This window comes from Ursus americanus, chromosome 11 (genome assembly GCF_024610735.1).
Source record: "Ursus americanus isolate L20-20 chromosome 11, mUrsAme1.1.p, whole genome shotgun sequence".
Lineage (NCBI taxonomy): Eukaryota > Metazoa > Chordata > Mammalia > Carnivora > Ursidae > Ursus > Ursus americanus.
Window position 1 is genome coordinate 55,828,075 of NC_142137.1, and position 23,065 is coordinate 55,851,139.

The 23,065-nt window shown below is 39.0% G+C and overlaps 1 protein-coding gene across 13 annotated transcripts in view; it reads left to right on the forward strand.

The window, feature by feature from the left end:
* UTRN (utrophin) overlaps positions 1 to 23,065 on the forward strand; it is a 486,188-nt gene that overhangs the window by 218,940 nt on the left and 244,183 nt on the right. For all 13 annotated transcript variants that reach the window (XM_087865550.1, XM_087865558.1, XM_087865561.1 and 10 more), the window contains 7 exons: positions 1,113 to 1,263; positions 2,457 to 2,632; positions 6,496 to 6,631; positions 7,885 to 8,022; positions 11,280 to 11,355; positions 18,944 to 19,158; positions 21,270 to 21,387. In XM_087865550.1, coding sequence (XP_087721676.1) covers positions 1,113 to 1,263; positions 2,457 to 2,632; positions 6,496 to 6,631; positions 7,885 to 8,022; positions 11,280 to 11,355; positions 18,944 to 19,158; positions 21,270 to 21,387 — 1,010 coding nt within the window. The remainder of the gene's footprint in view (positions 1 to 1,112; positions 1,264 to 2,456; positions 2,633 to 6,495; positions 6,632 to 7,884; positions 8,023 to 11,279; positions 11,356 to 18,943; positions 19,159 to 21,269; positions 21,388 to 23,065) is intronic.

Here is a 23,065-nt window from a genome sequence, read left to right on the forward strand (position 1 = left end):
TTCTTTGTAGACTTAGTTTATGTGTTCCAAATGTGACAAGCAGTGGAGTTTGACTTTATCTCCTTTCTAAAGGAGTTAGGTTTAAATGGAAACCGTGATAGCCCTTTGTCTTGTTGCCTTACGTTTCCATACTGTGTAGGCACTTCCGTACTGTGCTGTGTTCAGATAGAGGGGACACTCCAGATTGGCCATCGCACAGAGTGTGTTAGCCGGCTAGGGCTGCCATCATAGGATACCAGGGATGGCGTGGCTTAAACAACAAACACATTTCTCTCAGTTCTAGAGGCTGGAAGTCCAAGATCAAGGTGCCAGCAGGGTTAGTTTTTAATGAGGCCTCTCTTCCTGGCTTGCAGATGGTCACCTTCTCACTGTGTCCTTACACACTGTGGCCTTTCCTCTGTGCTCTTGCAGACATTGAGAGAGAGAGAGATATCAATCTCTGGTATCTGTTTCTCTTCTTATTAAGACACCAGTCTAATGGGATTAGGGCCCTATTCTTATGACCTCATTTAACCTTAATTAGTTCCTTAAAGGCCCTCTTAAATATAGTCGCATTGAGGGACTAGGGCTTCAACATATGAATTTTGGGGGGCACAGGGCAGCCCATAACACAGAGATAATGGAGTGCAAAGAAATTTTGAAGGGTTTTGGCCTTTTGGGTTTTGTTCTAGCTGGGAACTAAGTGTTGTGGAAGTAAAACACCTTTTTTTTTTCCCCCTAAGAAAATAGAGTAATTAATCATATTTTACATATTTACCATGGTAAGTGTTTAAAGTTGGGTCGGTTAACATGGCTGCAGCTAATCAATCTTGATTTTCCAAGCTGGAGCAGGCTCTCTTTTCAGGTAAAAAAAGCTGCCTAGTGTGTTGGTGTTTGTGTACATGTGTGTTAAGACAGAGAGGGGCAGGATTGCTCTTGATATGGTGCACGTTTCTCTAAGAGGAATCATGAACTGTAATCTTCCATGAAAACTGGTCTCATAGAGCAGTGAGCTGTGAATTCACTTGTTTTGGGGGTTTCAGTTTAAATGAGATTTGTATTTCCTTTTTAGAAAAAGTGCTTCGAGATGGTCCTGGAAATTTTGGAAACCTATTTTGTCTCTTGTCCTCTAGTCATTTTGATAGGGCTATGGAAGAATGGAGACAGTTCCATTGTGACCTTAATGACCTCACACAGTGGATAACAGAGGCTGAAGAGTTACTGGCTGAAACCTTTGCTCCCGATGGTGGCCTGGACTTGGAGAAAGCCAGGGTCCACCAGCAGGTGAGTGCTTTCCTTCAGAGGCTAAGGGGCCGCTCAAGAGGTGGCATATTTCTTTAGTATGTGGTGTTGAAGACTGATTTTGAAATTAAGGGTATAAATATGTTAACTTTTCAGGAGTCGTAGATAACCTGTAATTTTTGTTCCACTTCAGCTCTCCAAGTTCAGAAGTTTAAGAAACATTGGTATTTACAATTTTTAATCAGGGCTTTAGAAATTTACGTTAAAAATGCTCTTTAGTGGTTAATGTAAAAAAAATTTATTTTTAAGATTTTATGGGCAGAATAACGTGTTAAATTTTGTATGCAAGACTTTATCAAGGACAGAAAGATATTTGCATACCTCACCTGTTTTCTGTACTTACAGACCAGGCATCTTATTTTTCTTTGTATAATTGATAATTCTCATATAAATAAATTCTTCTTAAGCTGTGTCAGGGTCGCTGCTCCTGTGAGTCTAATTCAGTCTTGGGGAAATATAACACAGTAGCTAAATCAGTTCTGTTGATATTGGGTCGATAAAAGTAATGGTCAAAAGCAAGCAAAATTTCAATTTACCATTGTTAAAAATAATTTCTTTTCAATCTTTAAAATATACTTTCTGTAGAAGGCTCACAAGGAGTTAGAAAATGCTTTTATTTTTTCACAAACATGTTAATTTTCATGAATTTTATTTTTAGAATTATAGATGAGTGCTTAAATTTGACTTTAAAATATCCCTTTTAGTTCGTTGCTTAAAAATTTACAGACTCATGAAGCAATGTCTCAATAAAATACACAATGAGGTTTACTTACATATGATGGGACATAGTGGTATGTGGGGGGTATATACATATAGATGTATTTAGAAATGCTTTCAAGCATATGTTTAGAAGAAGAGAAACAATCCACTTTACTCAAACAGTCTATGCTTAGGCCTCAACGTAAATAGCTGTTATTTACGCTATTAGGCTGTCCCTTTTCCAGTGTATTTTGCCTAATGGCATTCATGAGAATGAGTTAGATTTCAAAATAGATTTCATTTAGTGTGTTGGTTGAGAGGCAGGTAAAGTGTTTTAAAATGCCTTTTCCGTGAACATAGAATGTTCTTCCAGGACTTCGTTTCTCTGACACTTACAACACTGACGCTGTAGTGCCTTTGTGGACCCGTTGCGTAGTTTAGTAGTGGAGTTCATCTTGAGTTGTACTCTGTTACAGGAGCTTGAAGAGGGGATCAGCAGCCACCAGCCCAGTTTTGCAGCCCTAAACAGAACCGGGGATGGCATTGTACAGAAACTCTCCCCCACGGACGGAAGCTTTTTGAAAGACAAGCTGGCAGGTTTAAACCAGCGCTGGAGTGCGATCTTTGCAGAAGTGAGGGACCGGCGGCCAAGGTGATTTAGCTGTGATAACTCGAGGGCACAGGGGTAAAGAGATTTTGGCAGAGCTTTGCATCACTGTAAGATGCAATCAGATGAGTTCAGAATTCTTCTGTTGTCTGATACCATGATAGGAGTTGCATCGACATTTAAGACCGCTACTGTGATGTTCTGTATTTTTAGAATGTTGTCTCTTCCTGTATTTGTAGGCTATCCATAAAGTCTCACTTTTCTACTCAGATGTTCTACAATGTAAAAGATATCTTTCTCCTTCTCATTTCTGACATTTTATTAAGATATGGCGACTCGGTGGCGGTAACTTGAAGTAGATGGGGAACAGTCTGGACTTGCAGTCCGAAGATCTGGGTTCAGGGTCAGACTTCTCACTCACTCATTTCCTGGCTGGGTCTTGGGCTCTTCCTCTGAAATCCCTCTTACTTGGTTGTTCTTACTGTCAAAGGGTGTGTTACATCCATACATGCCAGTGCTTTGTAAATAATACGATTCCTCATCCCTGCAATGTAATAAATACCATGAATTATTGTCTGCTTTCATGTCAGGTTCTGTTACAATGCCCAGATTTTATTCGGTGTCTTCTGGTTGCAAACATGTTTGATGACCGGTGAATATAGTACTCGGCATTACAAATTATTTTATATATTACTTTAAAATTATTGAAGTTATTTTTGAGACAGTCAAGATTTAATGGTTGATTTCTACTTTGTGTAACATATTTCAGTTCATTAATGATCTTTTTAAGGTTAATAGTAGTTTTGGGTTGAAAAGTCCCCCATTTTTTTCCTCCTAATTTTAACTCTGTGGATGCTGTATTAGTTTAGCGATAAGCTACTGTTTTGTTAAAGACCGAGTTAATATTTTATCAAGTCCCGTTTTTCAGTGCAAAGTACAACATAAAATATGGAACTTTGAATATTTGGCCTATGGCAGCTTTTTATAAAATCACATCATCTATTGTTTTGTGTGTTTTGGTAAGAGGCAAATGATGGTTTGTGCGTTTGCGTTGAGAGATTGCCATGTGGCAGAGACCGTGTTTGGCACGGGGCACACGTTGTTTCATTTTATGCTCTCAATGGCTGTGGGGGGGCTTAGGCCCACTGTACAGCTTTTGAAACTGAGGCTTAGAGGGGAGACCTTAAGTAGCTTGTCAAGTCTCACAAAAAGTTAGTGATGGCACGAACTTAGGCTCTCAGAATACTGTGCATGGACAATTTCGGCAAGAGCACAAAGCTCTCCAGCCAAGCTTCCTCCTCTGTAAATAAGAACTGTGATATCCTCTCAGAGGTGTCACGAGGATTCAATGAGACAATGTTGGTAAAAAGGATATTCCCAGACTGTTCATATAAACACTCAAAATACCCAGTTCTCACAATAGCAAGTTAAACTAAAACTTACTCTTGAAGCATGTTATTGCTGAGTTTTGCCAATGATTGATTGAGTGATTTGATCAATATTTATTGAGCTTTGTGTTTGGCCTTTGGGGTGTAAATATGACTTAGAACTCAGAGACTAAGATGAAGAAACTGTTTAAAGGGACAAAGGATATGGCGTGATTGAAGAGCACATCGTTAGGAAGATAACAGTGTCGTCACAGAGGCAGGGGTGATGGGATGTGAAATTTAGGCATCCCAGGGGAGGGATCCTGAAGCTGAGTTTTGAAGCATTTGTAACAATTTCCCATAAACTCATCCTAGGGAGGGCCTTCTAGGGAAAAGAGTAGAACAGGTAAAGGTGGGAGGCATGAAGTAGCATGGCCAGGTGAGAGATCTGCAAAGTTACATGGCGAGGAGGGTTCAGGGGACTAGGGGTGGGATTGAAAGCTGAGGCCCCATAGGATTTTATGTGCCATGCTAATGAGTTTGCATGGAGAGTCATTCTAGCTTGAAAATCATCTAGCTCCCAGGTCTTCTTAAGGAAAAAGATGTGCCTTCTGGCATGGTATTAGCAATAAGAGCAGAAATTCTCCTAAAGATTTTCTAACGGATCTCTGGAATGTGGTAATTATTGCTCCCGGAACTAACAAGGTGAAGCTAATACATATTTTACTCATCTTGGGGACAAGATAAGAATAATGAATCTCTTCTCTGACATCTTGTATTTTAACTAAAGCAATATTTATTTTCATGAATTTATGTTTAACTTCATTTCAGGTTGTAACTTATCTTAAACTGGGGCCACCTTGCAATTTTAAGAGCTTGTCTGTGTACTGTTATCAGAGTCATTGAGGAATAGCACATAGTTTAATTTGTTTTTATACTGAGTGCCTGTAGTTAAATATTTGCACAGTTCATCAACTTATGCCGTTATTCCTTAATGAGCAATTGTTATCTCCTGTTTGAACATAAATTTATAACTTGTTTTTACTCTTAGTGATAGCATTTAAAATGTGGATTATATTTAGCTAAGTTTGCGGATGAAAATTTTGTGTGACTCAAATATGTCTTCTTGAAATTACTTTGATGTTAGTTTCTTTCATAGATGTATTTTGGAAATATTGTTAGTCATGATTATGCAACATTGGAAATATAAATTCCAGCTTTTTAAAAAATAATACAAGGTTTATAATAGTATTTGGGTGCTTACAAAGTTGTTACTTAAGTTAATGAGTCTTCGAAATAGAGGGTATAAATTACCTGTCTTGGTATTGTCAGTCTCTAACAATTAGTACCATTGCCTGCTTGCTTGCTTGGTTTTAATCTTGAAGCAGTGTTCTCTTCTGGTGGATACTTAAAAATGTAAACTTGATGATTTTGTAGTGATTTTCATTCATTTTTAACATTAAAATACTCTCCCTCAAGTATTACTCTCTGTTAAATACACAAATATTTGTTTAGCATCTGATTATATTTATATATTGCATCATATGTTAGGTTTCTTGTGATCAAAAAGACACAGTCATAAAAAAATGTAAATTTTTATTCAGGATGACACAATGCAATTCATTAAAAAATTACATTCAGTTTTTAAACTAGCAGCTAATAACCACAACTATAAAAATAATGATACCACCACCAAGCTGTAAATAGCTTTCAAACCCTCTCTGAAAAATACATAATCTTGTTCATCATATGAGTTCTAGTCACATTCTCATCTTCTGACAGATGGTTTATATACTTATAAATGTTATTCTTACAACATTTAAAAGATCTAATTAAGGCAGTTCCTTTTTTATATTCATATGACTATTTGTTTCCTTATATCCTTTGAAACTTTTGCTTTGTTTTTTTCTAGATCTCTTTTTATAACTTGGTGCTATATTCAAATATAATACTTATTTTAACGAGCTAACCAAATTTTCATTTTTTTCTTAGTCTTTCCTAATACTTGTAAAAATTTTCCATTCTCAGTATCTTGCCTTGCTCTTATTTTTTCTTTTCTATGAATAAAGTAGAGTAAAAGTTGCCACCTAATGTGAATAATATGTCATATAATGATGACTTTTTATCTCCATTCACTACTCAAAGAGAATTATGTGTTTTTCCTTATTTTCTTGAGATAAAGACGTTTTGCTTTCTTTTTTTTTTAACTTCCATTATGTTGTACAATGGTCTCTAGCTTTAAAATAATCTGTTGTATTAAATTTCTGCAAAATTTTTCATGATGAGAGAAGATTATGTATATAGTTTCAGTGTTTTTGAATATAATGAAGGAATAATTTTTATTCTCATACTATCAAAAAAATCTTTGGTATTGCAGAATGTATATATTAGTATTCACACTCATTTAAAAATAGATATTAAAATAATTATTAGGAATTTGTGTGTGTGTGGTGTATTTAGTTAGGATATCCAAAGCAAATATATGATGTTCTGCCTAATTGGATAATTTTTGTCCATGTTTTCAATAATATATTCTTTTAGGCTAAAAGGTGAAAGTAAGCAGGTGATGGAATATAGAAAAAGACTAGATGACATTATTTGTTGGTTAACGAAAGCTGAGAATGCTTTGCAAAAGACATCAACCACTGAGCTGGAAGAAAATCTGCAAGAATTAACAGTAAGTGGTTTATTTGTCTCTGTATTTGCCAATGCTTTCTGGTGCATGAACATTTACACTAAAAATAAGATATTGCATGACTGAAGAAGAAAAGGGGAAGAAACTTTGTACTCTGTGGTAAATGTGGTGAACTTTCAAGAGGAATTTTTTTTTTTTAAGAGCAACTATAATTTTGTTCTTGCAGAGGTAAGGTTTCACTCATAGAAAAGTGGTAAATCATGTGGTCTCAAGTATGAGACTGAAGATTTTTAGGATATTTTAAACAGACTTCATCATTTTAGAATGTAGTAGTACTGTGAAGTATAGTTCTTTGCTTTTAGATTTAGAAGATAATTACTGATTACTAGGTATAAAATTGAGTCTTACAAGAAAACTCTAAGCGACTTGAGAGTATCTCACCTCAGCTTCAGGCTTAACATCATGCTTTTACTAATCAAATTTCCTTTGTTGATCCAGAAGCAACAAGAATTATCTATAGTTGTATATGTATACAATATATGAAAATATGTAATGATGAATATATGTAAACATATCCAAATAGCCATATGTTTTTATATCTACAAATTATATATTTTATATGCATGCATGTTCATCAAAGTATGCCTAAAAGGATACCCACGAATATGATAAAAGATTTTAAGGAGTACAATCGAGGCATTTTGGGAAAGAAACATTTAATAATGATGAAAAATACGTGGCAAACAATTACTAAGTTTTCTTTTCAAAATGTGACAGATATCTAACAAACTTCTTCCTGTTTTATCTAAAAATTTCAGTAGTTTTCTTGGAACATCCCGTTTTGTAAACAATTTGGGGGCGGTCACAGAGTGGGACAGTATATTAGGGTAGGTAGAGAGAAGGTAGAAATGGCTGTATAAAGTGTTCCTGTTGCTGCTGCTTCTTTTTTGCCTTTGATTAGAATAGACATTATTTTCATTATCTAAGAACAGTATGTTAAAGTATCAATGTAAATATGATATAATATGACCCTGTCAAGAGATGGGGGTCAAGGGAGGGACCAGAGTTCAAGTTCATACAAATGTGTGCGAAAAGTCGTTCCCATATCAGTTTCGGGTTGTTAACATAATTTCAGGCTTCTTATAAGTTTATTTTCCAAGAAAAGTTAAAGACATTAGAAGTCCACATTCATAAGAATATTTCCCAAAGAGATTTCTGATAAGTTCTTGAACTTTTCCCAGTATGACAACCTTCTCACCACAACTCTGTTCTGACTCTTTTATGACTTAACCCAGGAGATGGACGTACAAGCTGAAAAACTCAAATGGCTGAACAGAACTGAATTGGAAATGCTTTCAGATAAAAGTCTGAGTTTACATGAAAGAGAACAAATTTCAGAAAGCTTAAGAAGTGTAAATTCAACATGGAATAAGGTGTGCATTAAGAATTACTGTGATGACTTTCTCATGGTTATTGATTTTGTTGTCAAAAGAGTGAGATCGTGTTAGCTCTTTCGTTTTCAATTGTACCCAAATTTGGGCACATTTCACTAATGCTTACTAATGTTTGTAATTACTATTTTTTCCAACTGTCCTGAACAGAAACCTATGTCCTCAGAAAATAGTTTTTATTTTACATGGGATATTTTGGTTTGGGGATTTATATGTGATATACTACATTAAATAATGAATATATATTCGATTTATGGAATAAAATGCCATATAAAATTATAAAATTGTAAATTAAGAGCATTAAAATAATACTCTGATGTTGCACATGACTTCTCACATATGTAGGTTTATTTTTAATGATTTTATTCATTTAATTATTTTATCTATTTATTTTTAATGATTTATTCATTTATTCACATATTTACTAGGTTCCAGGTAGAATGTAATAGCACGTGCTACAAATGTGACTAAGATAAGGTCCTTTCCCTCATGCCATTACTTTTCTTGCAGTTAAAACAATTAAGAGCAGGGGCGCCTGGGTAGCGCAGTCGTTAAAGCGTCTGCCTTCAGCTCAGGGCGTGATCCTGGCGTTCCGGGATCGAGTCCCACATCAGGCTCCTCCGCTGGGAGCCTGCTTCTTCCTCTCCCACTCCCCCTGCTGTGTTCCCTCTCTCGCTGGCTGTCTCTCTGTCACATAAATAAATAAAATCTTTAAAAAAAAAAAAAAAAACAAGAGCAGATAAAGTCATAGATTTCTATTTCTTTTGCCCTGGAACATACTATATCAGAGTGTGAGGTCTGTCTGAGACTGGATATGTCTCTGTCCCTGGTTTGGGTAGATCCCTTATCAGTCATTTTTCCCTTCTCGATCCCCTTGAAATGACAGCCATCCTCCTGTATCTAATGATGTGGATTCGTTACTGCCTTGATGAGTCACTGATACTGATGACTCACACATGTGTATCTCTGGCCTTGACCTCTCTCCATACCCTAGACTTGCATGTACAGTGGCCTCTTAGGCATGTCTACTTGGCTGTGTAATAGGCATCTCAAACATACAAAATCGAGCTCCTGATCTCCACCTCGTCCCTGTGCTTCACTGCGCTTCTCCTACCTCAGTTACTGGTAATTACTCATTATTGTTTGGCCAAAACCTTTGGAGTCAATCTTAGGTGAATTATATCTCAATTTTAAAAAACTCCAAAGCTTGGAGTCATCATCAGCTTCTCCTTCAGAATACATGTCTATTTGATGTGTGGTCTGATGGATGGCTAGATGGTTAGATACACGATAAAGCAAATACAGCAAAATTCTAACAATTGTCAAAGTTGGGTGGCACATTGGGTATTCCCTGTACATTTCTTTCAGGGTTTTTTTAGGTTTGTAGAATTTCCCAAGTTTTACTGCTTTTCACTAACCCCATTGCCACTAACTTGTTTTTAAGCCACCATCATCTCTTGTCTTGATTACTACCATGGCCTCCTCACTGGTGTCCCTGCTTCCTCCTTTGCTCTTTGTCAAAGCAGTCAAAGTATTTGTTATAACATAATTCAGATCGAGTAACTTCTCTGAGCAAAGCCCTCTAATGGTCTTCCGTCTCACCGGAGGAAAGGCTGAGGTCCTTAATGTGACTTATTAGGCCCCTGATGTTCTGGCTTCCTGTTTTCTCCCTGACTTCATCTTTTCTTCTCTCTCCCTTGTGCTCCTGTCCAGACATGTTGGCCCTGTGTCAAACGTGCCAGACTCAGCTTGTATATATCCAGTCAGAGCACACGTGTCTTTTTAACCTGAAGGATGTCAGTAGAGACTGAGTAGAATAGGGTACCCTGGTTAATTTGGGAGCACTGTGTTAGAGAAAGCCAAAACTTCCTTTATCATACTATTTCATGTAAATTTAACTCTGCCTAGTGAATTATAAGTGTCCAATATCAGATAGTGCTTATTGTACGGAGAATTTCGATAAACGCACTTTAGGAAATACTAACTTGGGGTATTTCATTCATGCATGCATTTATTCATTCAGTAGTTTTGGACTGGACTCTTGCTTTATGCCAAGCACAATTTTAAGAACTAGGAATCCAGCAAAGAGTATGACACTGCTCCTAACCCAAAGAGTTTATTGTGGGTGAGACAAGTAACCAAGCAATTATAACGTAGAGGTATCCGCAGGGACATAAAGTAGAGCACTTACCTGGGTTTGGGAGGTAATCATGGAAGATTCTGTGAGGGAGATCATATCCATGTGAATTTATAAAGAATGAATAAGTATGGGTCAGGTGAAGATGGGGGAAGGGGTATTGCAGGGAAAAGCAGCAGCAAGTGAAAGGGTCTAGAGGAGACAGAGAATGAGCACAGTGCGTTTGGGTCCCGGAAGTAGCTCAATGTGAAGAAGGATGAGAGATGCTTGCAGAGACCAGATCCCAATGGCCTCCCCGTGCATCACAAGGAATTTGAGCTCCATCTTGAGAACGGTTCACCACCTTGAGAGCAGTGGGCAGGTACTGATGGGTTTTAAGCAGAAGAAAGTTACATTTTGAAAGATCACTATAGCTGCACAGTAGAGATGGATGGAGCGAGCCTAAAGATGGATAGCCTTAGGACATCAGGATATCGAGCAACTCCTCTGAGCGAAGGCCACTATCCAGATCAGGAAAACTGATCCGAAAAGATCAGTTAGAGTCATTAGACACCCTTGTGAAGGGGGTGTCAGGGAAACAGATGATGAATTCAGATTTGGACATGTCCGAATATCAGGTTGACTGAATGAGCTGAACTAGAGATATATTTTTTGGAGTCTTCAGCCTCTTAAGACTCCATATGATAAATGAAACCATTAGAAACCAGCTCTGGGGGAGAGAAGCCAGGGTCAAGGGTAAGAAGACCAAAAAACCTACCCTGCAGAATGTCAGCATTTGATGGATGGGCAGAGATCAGTCAGAGAGGGAGGCATAAAGTCAGGATTGCAGAATATTAACAGTATCCTGGGGAGAGGGAGGGAGGGCATTCAGTGTCCCAAAGGGCTAGGACAGCTAAGGACTGGCTGGCACTCTTCACAGTAGTGTCGGTGGAGGGAGGGCTCTGGGAAGACTGCAGTGGATATGAAGGCGGAGACAGAAGCTCAGGCGTTGAGGGGGAAGAAAAGCAGCAGAACTATCCCTTAGAATAACACTTCCTCTTTCAAAAATATAATCCTCTTTATTTATATAGTATTCTCCTCTTTGTTTGGCCTGATGCTGTAGATATGCAGAGAAGTGCCTAGCACATTGAAGGAACGTATCCAGGAACCTTGTTCCGTGTCTCAGACAAGAATTGCTGGTAAGATACTGTTTACTTCTTCACAAAAAGATTTTATGATGATAAGCATAATACGTCAGAAAATTTTATTTAAAATCACAATGCAATTGTGATTTCAGTTATTTGAAAAGAATGTGTGTTTTGTTTGTTTTGTTTTTTATTATTTTTTTGGCCTTTATGTTCCTTTCCTATATTTCATTTTTTTTCCTGTTTTTAAAATTTTTTATTTATTAATTTTTTAAATATTTTTTATTATATTGTGTTAGTCACCATACAGTACATCCCTGGTTTCTGATGTAAAGTTCGATGATTCATTAGTTGCGTATAACACCAAGTGCACCATGCAATACGTGCCCTCCTTACTACCCATCACCAGTCTATCCCATTCCCCCACCGCCCTCCCCTCTGAGGCCCTCAGTTTGTTTCTCAGTCTCTCATGCTTCACTCCCCCCTCTGATTACCCCCCCTTTCTTTATCCCTTTCTTCTCCTACCGATCTTCAATTATCATATGGTTTCTCTCATCTATGTGTTTTTTTTTTTTTTAAACACAAGACATATTTTACAGCCCAGTGTGTGCAAGGTGTTCCTTCTCACGGTAGCTGAGACTTCTCACCTCTCCTGGGCCTGGAGAGGGATCTGGACCTCCTGCACAGAGGCCGCTGAAGGCAAGGGAGAGGCGAAGTGGGAGAATGGAGGACTGGTCTTCTGGGGACAGTTTTTCAGGACATCGGCTAGAACCTGCTATGTTAGCATGTTCTGGGGTCGTGTTAATTAGACACAGATCACGACTGCAAACAAAAAGTTTGGACGGATGTCCTTGGAATCGGGTAGGAGATGGGGGTTAAGAAGAGTTCTCTGTCCCAGGGAAGGTCTTTACTGACAAATGCTGATCACTAAGATTTGGAGAAAGAAGAGTTTTCTCACTCTTTCATTTCCTTCGCTCTCCTTGTCTGGAGTAGAGGGCAGGCTACTACCCAGTAGCCACCGTGGTCACTGCTCATCGCTGCCTCGCAGGCTCTCTAAACCTCCTTGCCCTGCTCTTCCTCTGTTGAGTCACCAGGTGAACCCCCAAGTGTGATGAACCCTAACTTTCCCCTTCCTCTGTGCTAGCTGTGGTGCTACTGCTGATTCTCCCCTTCCTCCTCTTCCTCTCCCCGCCTTCCTGTTCCTCCACCCTCTCTTCCCTCCTTCTTCCTTTCCTTCTTATTCCTCAAGTCTGCCTCACTCCTCCCCTTCCTTCACCCGCCTTCCTCCCCTCTTCTTCCCTCCCGTTCCACCTTTTCCTTGTTTCTCCCTCCTCCTCCTGTTTCTCTTTAGGATTCTGAAAAAGTAATGAGTGACAGATTTTTTTTAAACTTTTTTGAGATGGCAAGCTTGATGAGAGCCAAGTTTGTAATCCGTTTTACTTGTATTTCCCAGTACCTTGCCCCCAAAATACCTGGGGCCTGATTGGTCTGTTGATTATATTCAAAACACTTGAATGAACATTTGGGTACTGCTGCCTTGGGAACACAAGCTCAACTCTATACCTACAGGGAACAGACTTGATGCATTTTATGAAAGAGCAATAGGTTATCTTACCTTTGGAAACATCATTATGACAAAGGAACAGAGAACATTTTAATACACAAAATTTTCATACACATTTAGAAGTAAAGTGGCACTACGCCTTCCGGTAGGTGGGTAGTTCATTCTCAATAAGATACTCGTCCCTGGCACAGGTATGGGACCTGAAACTTATTTCAGTGTGTCCCTCTCCTCCTACACAGAGTTATAATTCAATTTCTTTTTCTTTTTATTATGTCGAAAAAAATTAACCATTTTAAAGGGAACGGTCCAGTGGCATTTGCAGAATTGTGCAAGTCCCCGCTCCACCTAGGTCCACAGTATTTCCATCACTCCAAAGTAAAACCCCCTGCTTGCTTAGCAGTGTCTCCCCATTCTGCTCCACCCCCACGCGTGGCGACCACCGGTCTGTGCTCTCTCTCCGCGGGTCACCTGTTCTGGGGTATTTCTCGTCCAGTGTTTCTTTCACTTGGCCTGGTGTTTTTAAGGTTTTTCCAGGCCAGCTTCTTGCCGACGCTTGTCAAACAGGTGCTCAGCACTGATAGGCGATCCTACTGTACTTTGCTCTGAATGCCCCTGGCTACCCATCTCTCAACTAATGATCTCTTCTCATTTTTAAAAGACAAAATACCTTTTGTCAACGAGATCTTCCTTTTTCCCATCGGAGAATCCCTATAAGTAGGTTTACCTACTACATCTGTCCTCACAAACGGTGCATGCTCTCTTCCTATCCCATGGAAGAGTCATCTCTCTCTAAGATCATCTCCTCCCCTTGTGCTTTGGATCCCATCTTCTCTTGGCTTTTTACTTCCCCTCCTTCTCTCCTCTCTACTGGGTCATTCTCACTGGCATCCATTTGGATGCACCCTGCTCTGGTCTGTGCATTTTCACTGATGTGCGGGGCACCACGCACAGATCCACGGCGGTCCTCGGAACTGGCTCTGCCGGTGCGCTCACCAGTCCCGTGGATTTAGCCACTTTTTAACTGTAGAGGGTTTGGCCACTTCTTAGGCCAGGACACTTGAAGTCACCCTTGACTCTTCCCTGGATTTCCCGTCAAATGGATCAGCAAGTTGTCAGTCCCGTGTCTCATCCCAGCTACTTCCATGGACTTGAATACCCTCATCTTTCTCTGTGTTACTGGAATAGTCTCCTTTCTCACTGTCCTGGTTCTGTTCTTGCCTTTCCACTCTTCCATAATCTATTCTGATAGCAGCTAAGTCACGCTTTATAAACATATGTTTTATTGTGTCCCTTCTGGCTCACCACAATCTTGTCTCTTTCATCATCCATACTGAGCTGAAGTCTCGCTGTGGTCCAGGAGACGGTGCATGATCTGCCTGCTGTCCGTCCCTCTAATCTCGTTTCTTATCACTTTTCCCTTTGTTTATTCTACTTCAGACACACTGGTCTACTTGCTATTTCTAACATGCTGAGAACACTTCCATTTATGGCCTCTGTGCTTGCTGTTTCTTCTTTCCTTCTTCTTCAGATGTCCTTTCAGATATCTGCATGTTTCACACCCTCTCTTCAACCAGTTCTCTCCTCAACTGTCACCTCAGCTACGCCTTTCCTGACCCTGCCCACTATATCTCAAACACATCCTGCCTCTCTCCATCTTCTTGTATTGGTTTTACCTCATGTCCTCTGTCCGTCTGCCCCACCAGAATGCAGGCTCCGTGAGAGCGGGCTCTTTGTCTTGCCCGCTCCCATACCTGCGGCATCTAGAACAGTGCCTTGTACACAGTACGCCCCAACTAGGTATTGGATGATTTGAAACAATGAATGAATATTTCGGTTGTTTTGACTTTTTTGAAACAAAGAAAGTGACAGTGAGGATGGGGCAGAATGGTATGTGAGGTGTTCTCTAGGGTATCTAGTGGTGGAATTGCTGGGTCACAAAATAGGGGGAACTTCTGTTTCAGTTCACGCTTCCACCAGCCCTGTGAGGGCTCTCGTTATTCTCCATGTTATCAGCACTTCAACATTGTGTTCTCAGGACCCCTTTATACTTCAAAAAAATCATTGAAGCCCCTCAAAGAGCTTTCATTGTGTGAGTTATGTTTATAAATATAATAAAACAGAAATTTGAAGAATTATTTATTAATTTGTTTAAAATAGCAATAATGAGGGGTACCTGGGTGGCTCAGTCGGTTAAGCATCTGCCTTCGGCTCAGGTCATGATCCCGGGGTCCTGGGATCGAGCCCTGTGTCAGGCTCACTGCTCGTCAGGAAGTCTGCTTCTCCCTCTCTCTCTGCTCTGCTTGAGCTCTCCCTGCTTGTGCTCTTTCGCTCTCTCTGTCAAATAAATAAATAAAATCGTTTAAAAAATAGCACTAATGAATCCATTTATTATTATATGTTAGTATAAATAATATATTTTTATAAATATAATGTTAGAAACTAGTGTTTCTAAGACAAAAACAAATTTAATTAGAAAAGTGGCATTGCTTTGCATTTTTGAAGATCTTTTAGTATCTAGCAAATTAGAGGACACCTGGATTCTCATATCCACTTCTGCATTTGGTCTGTTATGATATCACATGTCATGTAGCCTTGAGTAAAAAACTGCTCAAAACCACAATGAGATACTACCTCACACCGGTCAGAATGGCTAAAATTAACAAGTCGGAAACAGCAGATGTTGGTGAGGATACGGAGAAAGGGGAACCTTCTTATACTGTTGGTGGGAATGCAAGCTGGTGCAGCTGCTCTGGAAAACAGTATGGAGGTTCCTCAAAAAGTTGAAAATAGAGCTGCCTATGACCCATCAATTGCACTACTCCAAAGATACAAATGGAGTGATCCAAAGGGGCACCTACATCCCCATGTTTACAGCAGCAGTGTCCACAATAGCCAAACTATGGAAAGAGCCCAGATGTCCATCAACAGATGAATGGGTAAAGAAGATGTGGTATACATATAAAGTGCAATACTACTACTCAGCCATCGGGAAAAAAAAAAAATCTTGCCATTTGCAATGATGTGGATGGAACTAGAGGGTATTATACTAAGCGAAATAAGTCAATCAGGAAAGACAATTATTATATGATCTCACTCATATGTGGAATTTAAGAAACAAAATAGAGGATCATAGGGGAAGGGAGGGAAAAATAAAACAAGATGAAATCAGAGAGGGAGACAAACTATAAGAGACTCTCAATCATTGGAAACAAACTGAGAGTTGCTGGAGGGAAAGTGGGTGGGGGGATAGGGTAACGGGTGATGGACTTTAAGAAGGGCATGTGATGTAATGAGCAGTGGGTATTATATAAGACTGGTGAATCACTGAACTCTGCCTCTGAAACTGATAAACACTATATGTTAATTAATTGAATTTAAATTAAAAAAAGATTAGAAAAAGACTCTATACTTGGGAAAGAATGAGTGTGAAAAGGCAAATCACTTATTATGATAATCATAATTTGGGCATCCGCAGCCCTTGGAAGGGTTTCTGGGTACCCAGAGCTCCCCAGAGGTTATTTTGTGAACCTGTGACCTATAGAGAGAGATAGGGCATTTTATTTCAGTTTGCATTTCCCCAGACGCCTGTGTGACTGAGTCTTTTTTTCATGTTTATTTCTTTCTTGTTCCTCTTTCATGGATTGTCTGTTGATATTTTTGGAGCTTACAAAATTATTTTGGTTACACATTCCTTGTTTAGAGTGTGCGTTGCAAATACCGTCTCCCTTAGTCTATGGCTTCTAACATCTTTATTAATGGTGCTATTTTCAGAATTCTTAAACATTAACGGTCTATTAATAGCTTCCCCCTTTGGCGTGTTTTTAGAACATTTTTAATACTCTGAAGTCATAAAGATTCTTTTTTTTATATTTTCAACGAACAGTTGTACAATTTTGGTTTTAATATTCAGGTCCTTAATCCACCAAGAATTAATTTTCCCAGGGTCCGTGTGAGGTCAAATTCTGTCCCATCATCTCCCCGCTCCAGCCGTGGGTGTCCACTCTTGCCAGTATCATTTATTGGCCAGTAAATTCCTCCTCATTGATCTTTAATGCAGTCTGTGCCAAGGTCAGGTTTCTCTGCCACCTCTGCTCTGTGGCTCTTCTCTTCCAGTGGTCTCTGCATGTCTGGGTCCATAAAACACTGAGTTAATCATTCATTATTAGCAAAGTGATACAACTAAATATCAGGTAGGGCATAACCCTCTGTTTTGACTGTTTGCGGCCCTTTTCTATCTTGATTTGAAAATCAGATTTTGAATATATGATTTTGTCAAGTTATGCACAGACTTGCTGGGATTTTTATTAGAATTGTGCTGAATTTATAGATTGACTATATTTTCTAGAAAATTATTTGAGTCTCACTTAATATATCGTATGCTAAAGTGAATTCCAGATGGATCTAATGATTCATTCAACTCTCTCTTATATCAAAACTAAAGAAAAAAACAACAGCCTCCCATTCTTAAAAACAAAACAAGACAAAAATAGACAAACAAAAAATAGAAAAAAAAATCAAATCTTTGGAAAAGACAAGAGTCTAACTTTAAAAGTTCTAGGAAAACAATCCCCCAAGACAAATTTATGGGTTTGATCACTACAGGTTTGTTAACATCGGTATGTTAAAAAGAAACAAAAATTAAATCCTAAAGTAGAAATGTTGTTTTCTGCAATATGGCAAAGGTTCATCTCTCCTGTAAAAAGAGTTCATTCCAACTAATAAGCAGATAAAGAACACAGTTGTAAATTATACCATATTTGGTTAATAAACATAAAAAAATTTGTGCTCATCGACAATCAAAAAGCAATAACTGAAGACCGTGGTGAAGGATGTGTTTCTCCACTGAAATAGAATATTGTTGGTGTGGACGTAGGAATTTCCTCAGTTTCCTACATTGCTGCTGGAAGTCCAGATTTCCAACTTTTAAGGAAAACAGTTTGTCAGCAAGTATGAGATACATTAAACTTCTTGATTTTCTGATCGAGGAATTCTACTTTGGGAGATTTATACTAAGGTGGTAATCAAAAATGTGCAAAATATGCCACAGAAGAAGGTAATCCTTGCACATTCCTTTTTAAAGTAAAATTTCAGGAGCACTGTAAGTATTAGCCAGCTGCAGGATAAGAATTAACTAAAAGTTCGTGAATATATACATAGATTATAACAGAAGTATTCACAGTGGTTTTGTAGTTGGGGCGCAGAGGTGCAGGAGCCCCTGGCACCTAGGGTCCCAAAGAGACTGGGTTCGGCCACTGGCCGCCGGCAAAATCCAAAGGCAGAGAAACCAGTGGTGGTGAAAGAAGAAAGGGATGTATTTCAGTGAGGCCAGCATCGGGAAGACAATGGACTGGGGTCTCAAAGACTATCCCCAAAGTGCCGAAAAATCTTTCCAGGTTTATGTAAGGAAAATGTGGGACAAAGGTCGGTGTGTACCTGCAGGTGGGCAGTGAAGGTCAAGTCAGTCATCGTCCGGGAGTCAAGCACAGGGGGACTTGCTGACTCTGGGCAGTGCTCATTGCTTGACGGGGTAGCATGGCTTCCCTCCCATCAGGGGATGCTTTGCCCTCAGGGTCTTTTGCCTGAGTTCAGAGATACCCTTGAAAGAAGAACTTAATCAATTAGAAAGTTTGAGGTCAAATGGAAGTAGTTGAAGCCCTCTTTCAATTTTACTAAGAATAACTCATACTCCTCTTATAAAGTTAATTGGGAAAGAATAGAAAATTAGAATTAATTGACTTTAAGGCAAACATCTTGACAAAATAAAATCACGGTCCTAATTTTCCTGTGGTTGATTTATTTTTTATTTTCTCTTCTCTTGGTGTCAGTGACGTCTTGAGTTTTTGCGGCCCCACAATGTTGTGGGACGATTTAATTGGCTTTATGGCTACATCAGACATGGAGAGAGGACAGGAAATGCCGTTGTCATTTTAGTGTGAAAAAAATAAAAACTTCCTACAATTTTTTCTTTTTTAGTTAAACTAAATTTTATGTAAATATACACACACACATCACCACTAGGCCACCACAATCAGAACATCTGTTGCTGTATTCATACTTTGCCTTGTTTTTAAATTTCAGCTCATCCCGGTGTCCAAAAGGTGGTGCTAGTATCCTCTGCGTCAGACCTTCCTGTTCAATCTCCTCGTACTTCGGAAATTTCAGTTCCTGCTGATCTGGATAAAACGATCACAGAGCTAGCTGACTGGCTGGTCCTGATCGACCAGATGTTGAAGTCCAACATTGTCACTGTCGGGGATATAGAAGAGATCAATAAGACAGTTTCCCGAATGAAAGTAAGTACATTGTGTAAAGACTTGTCAGGGAAATACCACAACACAGAAACAGACAAGATCTGTTTGGATCTCCCTTGTTTGTCCTAAACTCTGGGAGAATGAGCTTTAAAAAAACTCTCTGTCAAACCGCCATGCTATGTTTGGCTGGCTCCCAAGAGTAAAGCTTGTCTTGCCTTTCCAGTGTGTTTGTGAGATGAGGTTTACCAATGTGAAGTTAGAGACTCAGTGTATTTTAAACTCTAAAACTGATACCGTACAGTGAGGCACATCAGTACAAAAGTAAATTCATGAGAGATTTAATGCACCTTTTCAACTACTTCATAATGAGCTTATTTAACTGCTCACTTTAGAAGTGAGAATCTCCTGATTAGAATTTTGTCACTCTACATAGGCCATCTACGCTAAATGTTCAGTGTTCATTGTGTACTGGGTTCTAGGCTGTGTGTTGCAAAGGGATACTGAAGAGAACATACCAGATAGAAATTGGGAATATACCATAAAATAATAACAGTAGCTACTGCTAGCTTTTATTGGGTGCTTAGTGTGTGCTGGGTAGTTTTCTAAGTATTTTACATGTTGTATCTCATTCCCTTTTTTTAACAGTCTTTTGAAGTAGGTATTAATTTTATCCCCAGATTAAAAATATGCCCAAAGTGTGGTGAAGCACTGAATTCACATAGGTAGACAAGTTGCTGCAGCAAAACAGAATCTTAGAGAAGCCGTGGGAGAGGTCCAAGCCACCTGTTCGGGGAGCCAGGGTGAGGAAGGAGCTTAGTTCACAGTGATGAAGGCAGACTCTGTGGGATTTTGACCTCTGGAGATAAAGTAAATGACATTCCTGACATAGGGAACAGAGTGAATAAAGACATGAGGCAGGGGAGCATGAAGGATGTTGGGTCAACATTTGTGCAATAAAGACGTGTAGTGGCAAGTAAGATAGCAAAGACAGGTTCAAGTTCACTTTGGGAAGGAGCTCGTTGACTGTGTTTTAAGCGTAGGCCCATTGGGCTTTTAGTCTGTAAGCAGTTGGCAAGCATCTTTTCCCCCTTTTCTTTTCCTTTTTTCATGGTGGCTATGGACTGATGGTAACAGTGCTCTGCGTTGATGAGAAGGCTGGGTTGCTTTTTAGTGCTTAGGATAAATTGGAGGCAAGAGATGCTTAAAGCAAGCAAAGGAGCCCTTTCTGAGTGGCTAACATGATGCTATTGCAATTAGTGGAAATAAGGAATAGAAGAAATGGGCTGTGGATGAGGGTTTGAGTGATTTTGTTTCAGATGTGTTGAGAGGTTCCTGGGCCATTTAGAAGGAAATAATCAGCCTTCATTGAAATGTCTCTCTGGGATTCAGGATTAAAAGTTGTGAATAATCCATTTAGAAATAATATTTGACACTTTAGAGCTAATCGAAATCTGCAAAATTAGTGAATTTATAAAGAGGAAGAGCTGGGAGAGAATCTTTGCCATCCTGTTTGTACTTATTGGAAATTGTGTTTTCTAATCGTTACAGCTGTTTGTTAGTTCTATGCTTAAAACACACTGTATTCCTGATTTTTTAAACTTTTTGCCCCTATTTATTAGTACTGAGATGAACTCTTTAGAGCAGTGTTTTTCATGTCTGAGATTATTCAATTTGTTAAATAATTACTTAATTATTATATGTTATTCCAATAGCATCTTTTGAATGCCTCACCCCCATCCCTGTAGGTGACATTAGTTTGTGTTTATATCTCGTGTAGGGCAGACACACAAGGTGTTATCAGAAGGCACTTCTAAGGTTTTTAGACCGTTTTCTCGTAGGGATTTTCTTCATCGAATCTCCTCAGACTTGATATGGCTGAGCTGTAAGTTTTCTATTATTTCTTTTCGTGAAGACAAAAACACAGAGACTGAAGTGCCTTGTCAGGTGACCCACATGATAAGTGGCAGAGCTGAGATTTGAACCCAGGACCTTTGAGTTCAAGCCTTGTTCTTTTCGGCTATATAGCTGATGCCTCACTCTCCTGTATAAGAGGAAAACAACAATTTTGGTGTCAGCACACCGGTTTTGCTTTGTTAGTAGTACTCTTAGGGTAAGGCTTATTAACTATCTTAATAATCATTTTTTCTTAACAGATCACAAAGGCTGACTTAGAACAACGTCATCCTCAGCTTGATTATGTTTTTACATTGGCACAGAATTTGAAAAATAAAGCTTCCAGTTCAGATGTGAGAACAGCAATCACAGAAAAATGTATGTTTTAAAAAAAATTATATATCATCCTCTTTCTCTGAAAATGGTAACACACACATTTTCACAGATTACTCGACCAGAAATTAATATTATTTGATATTTGATACTTTATTAATAACTATAGTTTTCCTTTGATTTTTATTTTTTGTGAATCTTGTTACTAGTCCATGAATTCCTTAAAGTGTTTACATTATTACTTTTAAGTAATTACTGGTACATTAGATTTTTTTCTTTTAGGTTAGGATTTCTTTTATTTTTAAATTTTTAAAAAAGATTGATTGATTGATTGGTTTAGGGGAGACAGAGCCTGTGCACGTGAGTGGGGGAAGGGGCAGAGGGAAAGGAAGGGAGAGAATCCCAAGCAGACTCTGAGCTGAGTTTGGAGACCAACCTTGATCCTGTGACCTTGAGATCATGACCTGAGCCAAAACCAAGAGTGAAACACTTAACTGACTAAGCCATCCAGGGGCTCCAAGTTAGGATTTCTCTTAATGGAATCAAAAAACAAAAGTTAGAGAAAACAATTGGAATGCAAACCCATGCTTCCATTATAATTAATTAAGAAAACCAGATCTTGTTATGTCTTTTAACTTCTCTTCTCCAAATTCATTCCAAAAAGCATTTATTGAGCAATGCACTTGTACCTATGGGCCTGGTACTAATTTGGGAATAATTTAGCTAAAAGCAAAATAAAAACAAGATAAAAAATAAATGCACAGTAACCACAGCAAAGACCCCTGTTTCATTTTGCTTTCTGACTTAAAAGCATCTGTTAAATCTGTATGGTGTATAAAACAAAGTCTAAATTCTCAAAAATGTCACGGAGGGATGGTCACAGCCTGCTTTCATCATCCCCCCTCTCATACAGCCCTCCACCCATCTGTAGCCATTCTATATTGTAGAAATTCTTTAAAATGTCCTGGCCGTTCCTAATTATTTGCATTATTTTTTTCCTCTTGGCCTTTTCTCCCCCGGTGAAATTCTACTCAGCAGCTAAAATGTCACCCGCTTTGTGAAGTCTTTCCCACCCTCTACTAGTCCCTGGTGAACTGTATTTTCTATCTTTAGTTCCTACTGTGGCTTTCCCCCCCAAATGTCATTGTAGATCTCACAATTAGTTTAATTTTCTCTCCCGTAGATGGTGAATATTCACCTTTCTGGCCCTGGGGCCTCCCACAGTGTCCAATACAAATTAAGTACTTAATAAATATTTGTGGCAGACTATAAACTGGAAGGTATTTTATTACCTGGTCTAATATTTCTGAAGGGAAGAAAGTCAACCCTTCCTCCTATAAAAGGGCGTTTCGATTTTAAAACAAACGTGGCAGCAGCAATGTTATTGGAAGAGATGAGTTAGAGAACTTTTTGTCTTACAATGTTGGTTTATTTTTACTACATAAGCCATTTTCCTTCTTTCTCCCTCTTTTTAAAAATAAGATTTATTAATTTACTTGAGAGAGAGAAGAGAGAGAACATGAGAGGGGAGAGGGGCAGAGGGAGAGGGACAAGGAAAGGGAGAGAGAATCTCCAGCAGATTTCCTGCTGAGCACTGAACATGGTGTCTGACGCGGGGCTCGATCGCACGACCCCAAGATCGTGACCTGAGTGGAAACAAACCAAGAGTCGGATCCTCAACCTACTGCACCACCCAGGTGCCCCATCCCTCTTTCCTTTTTTA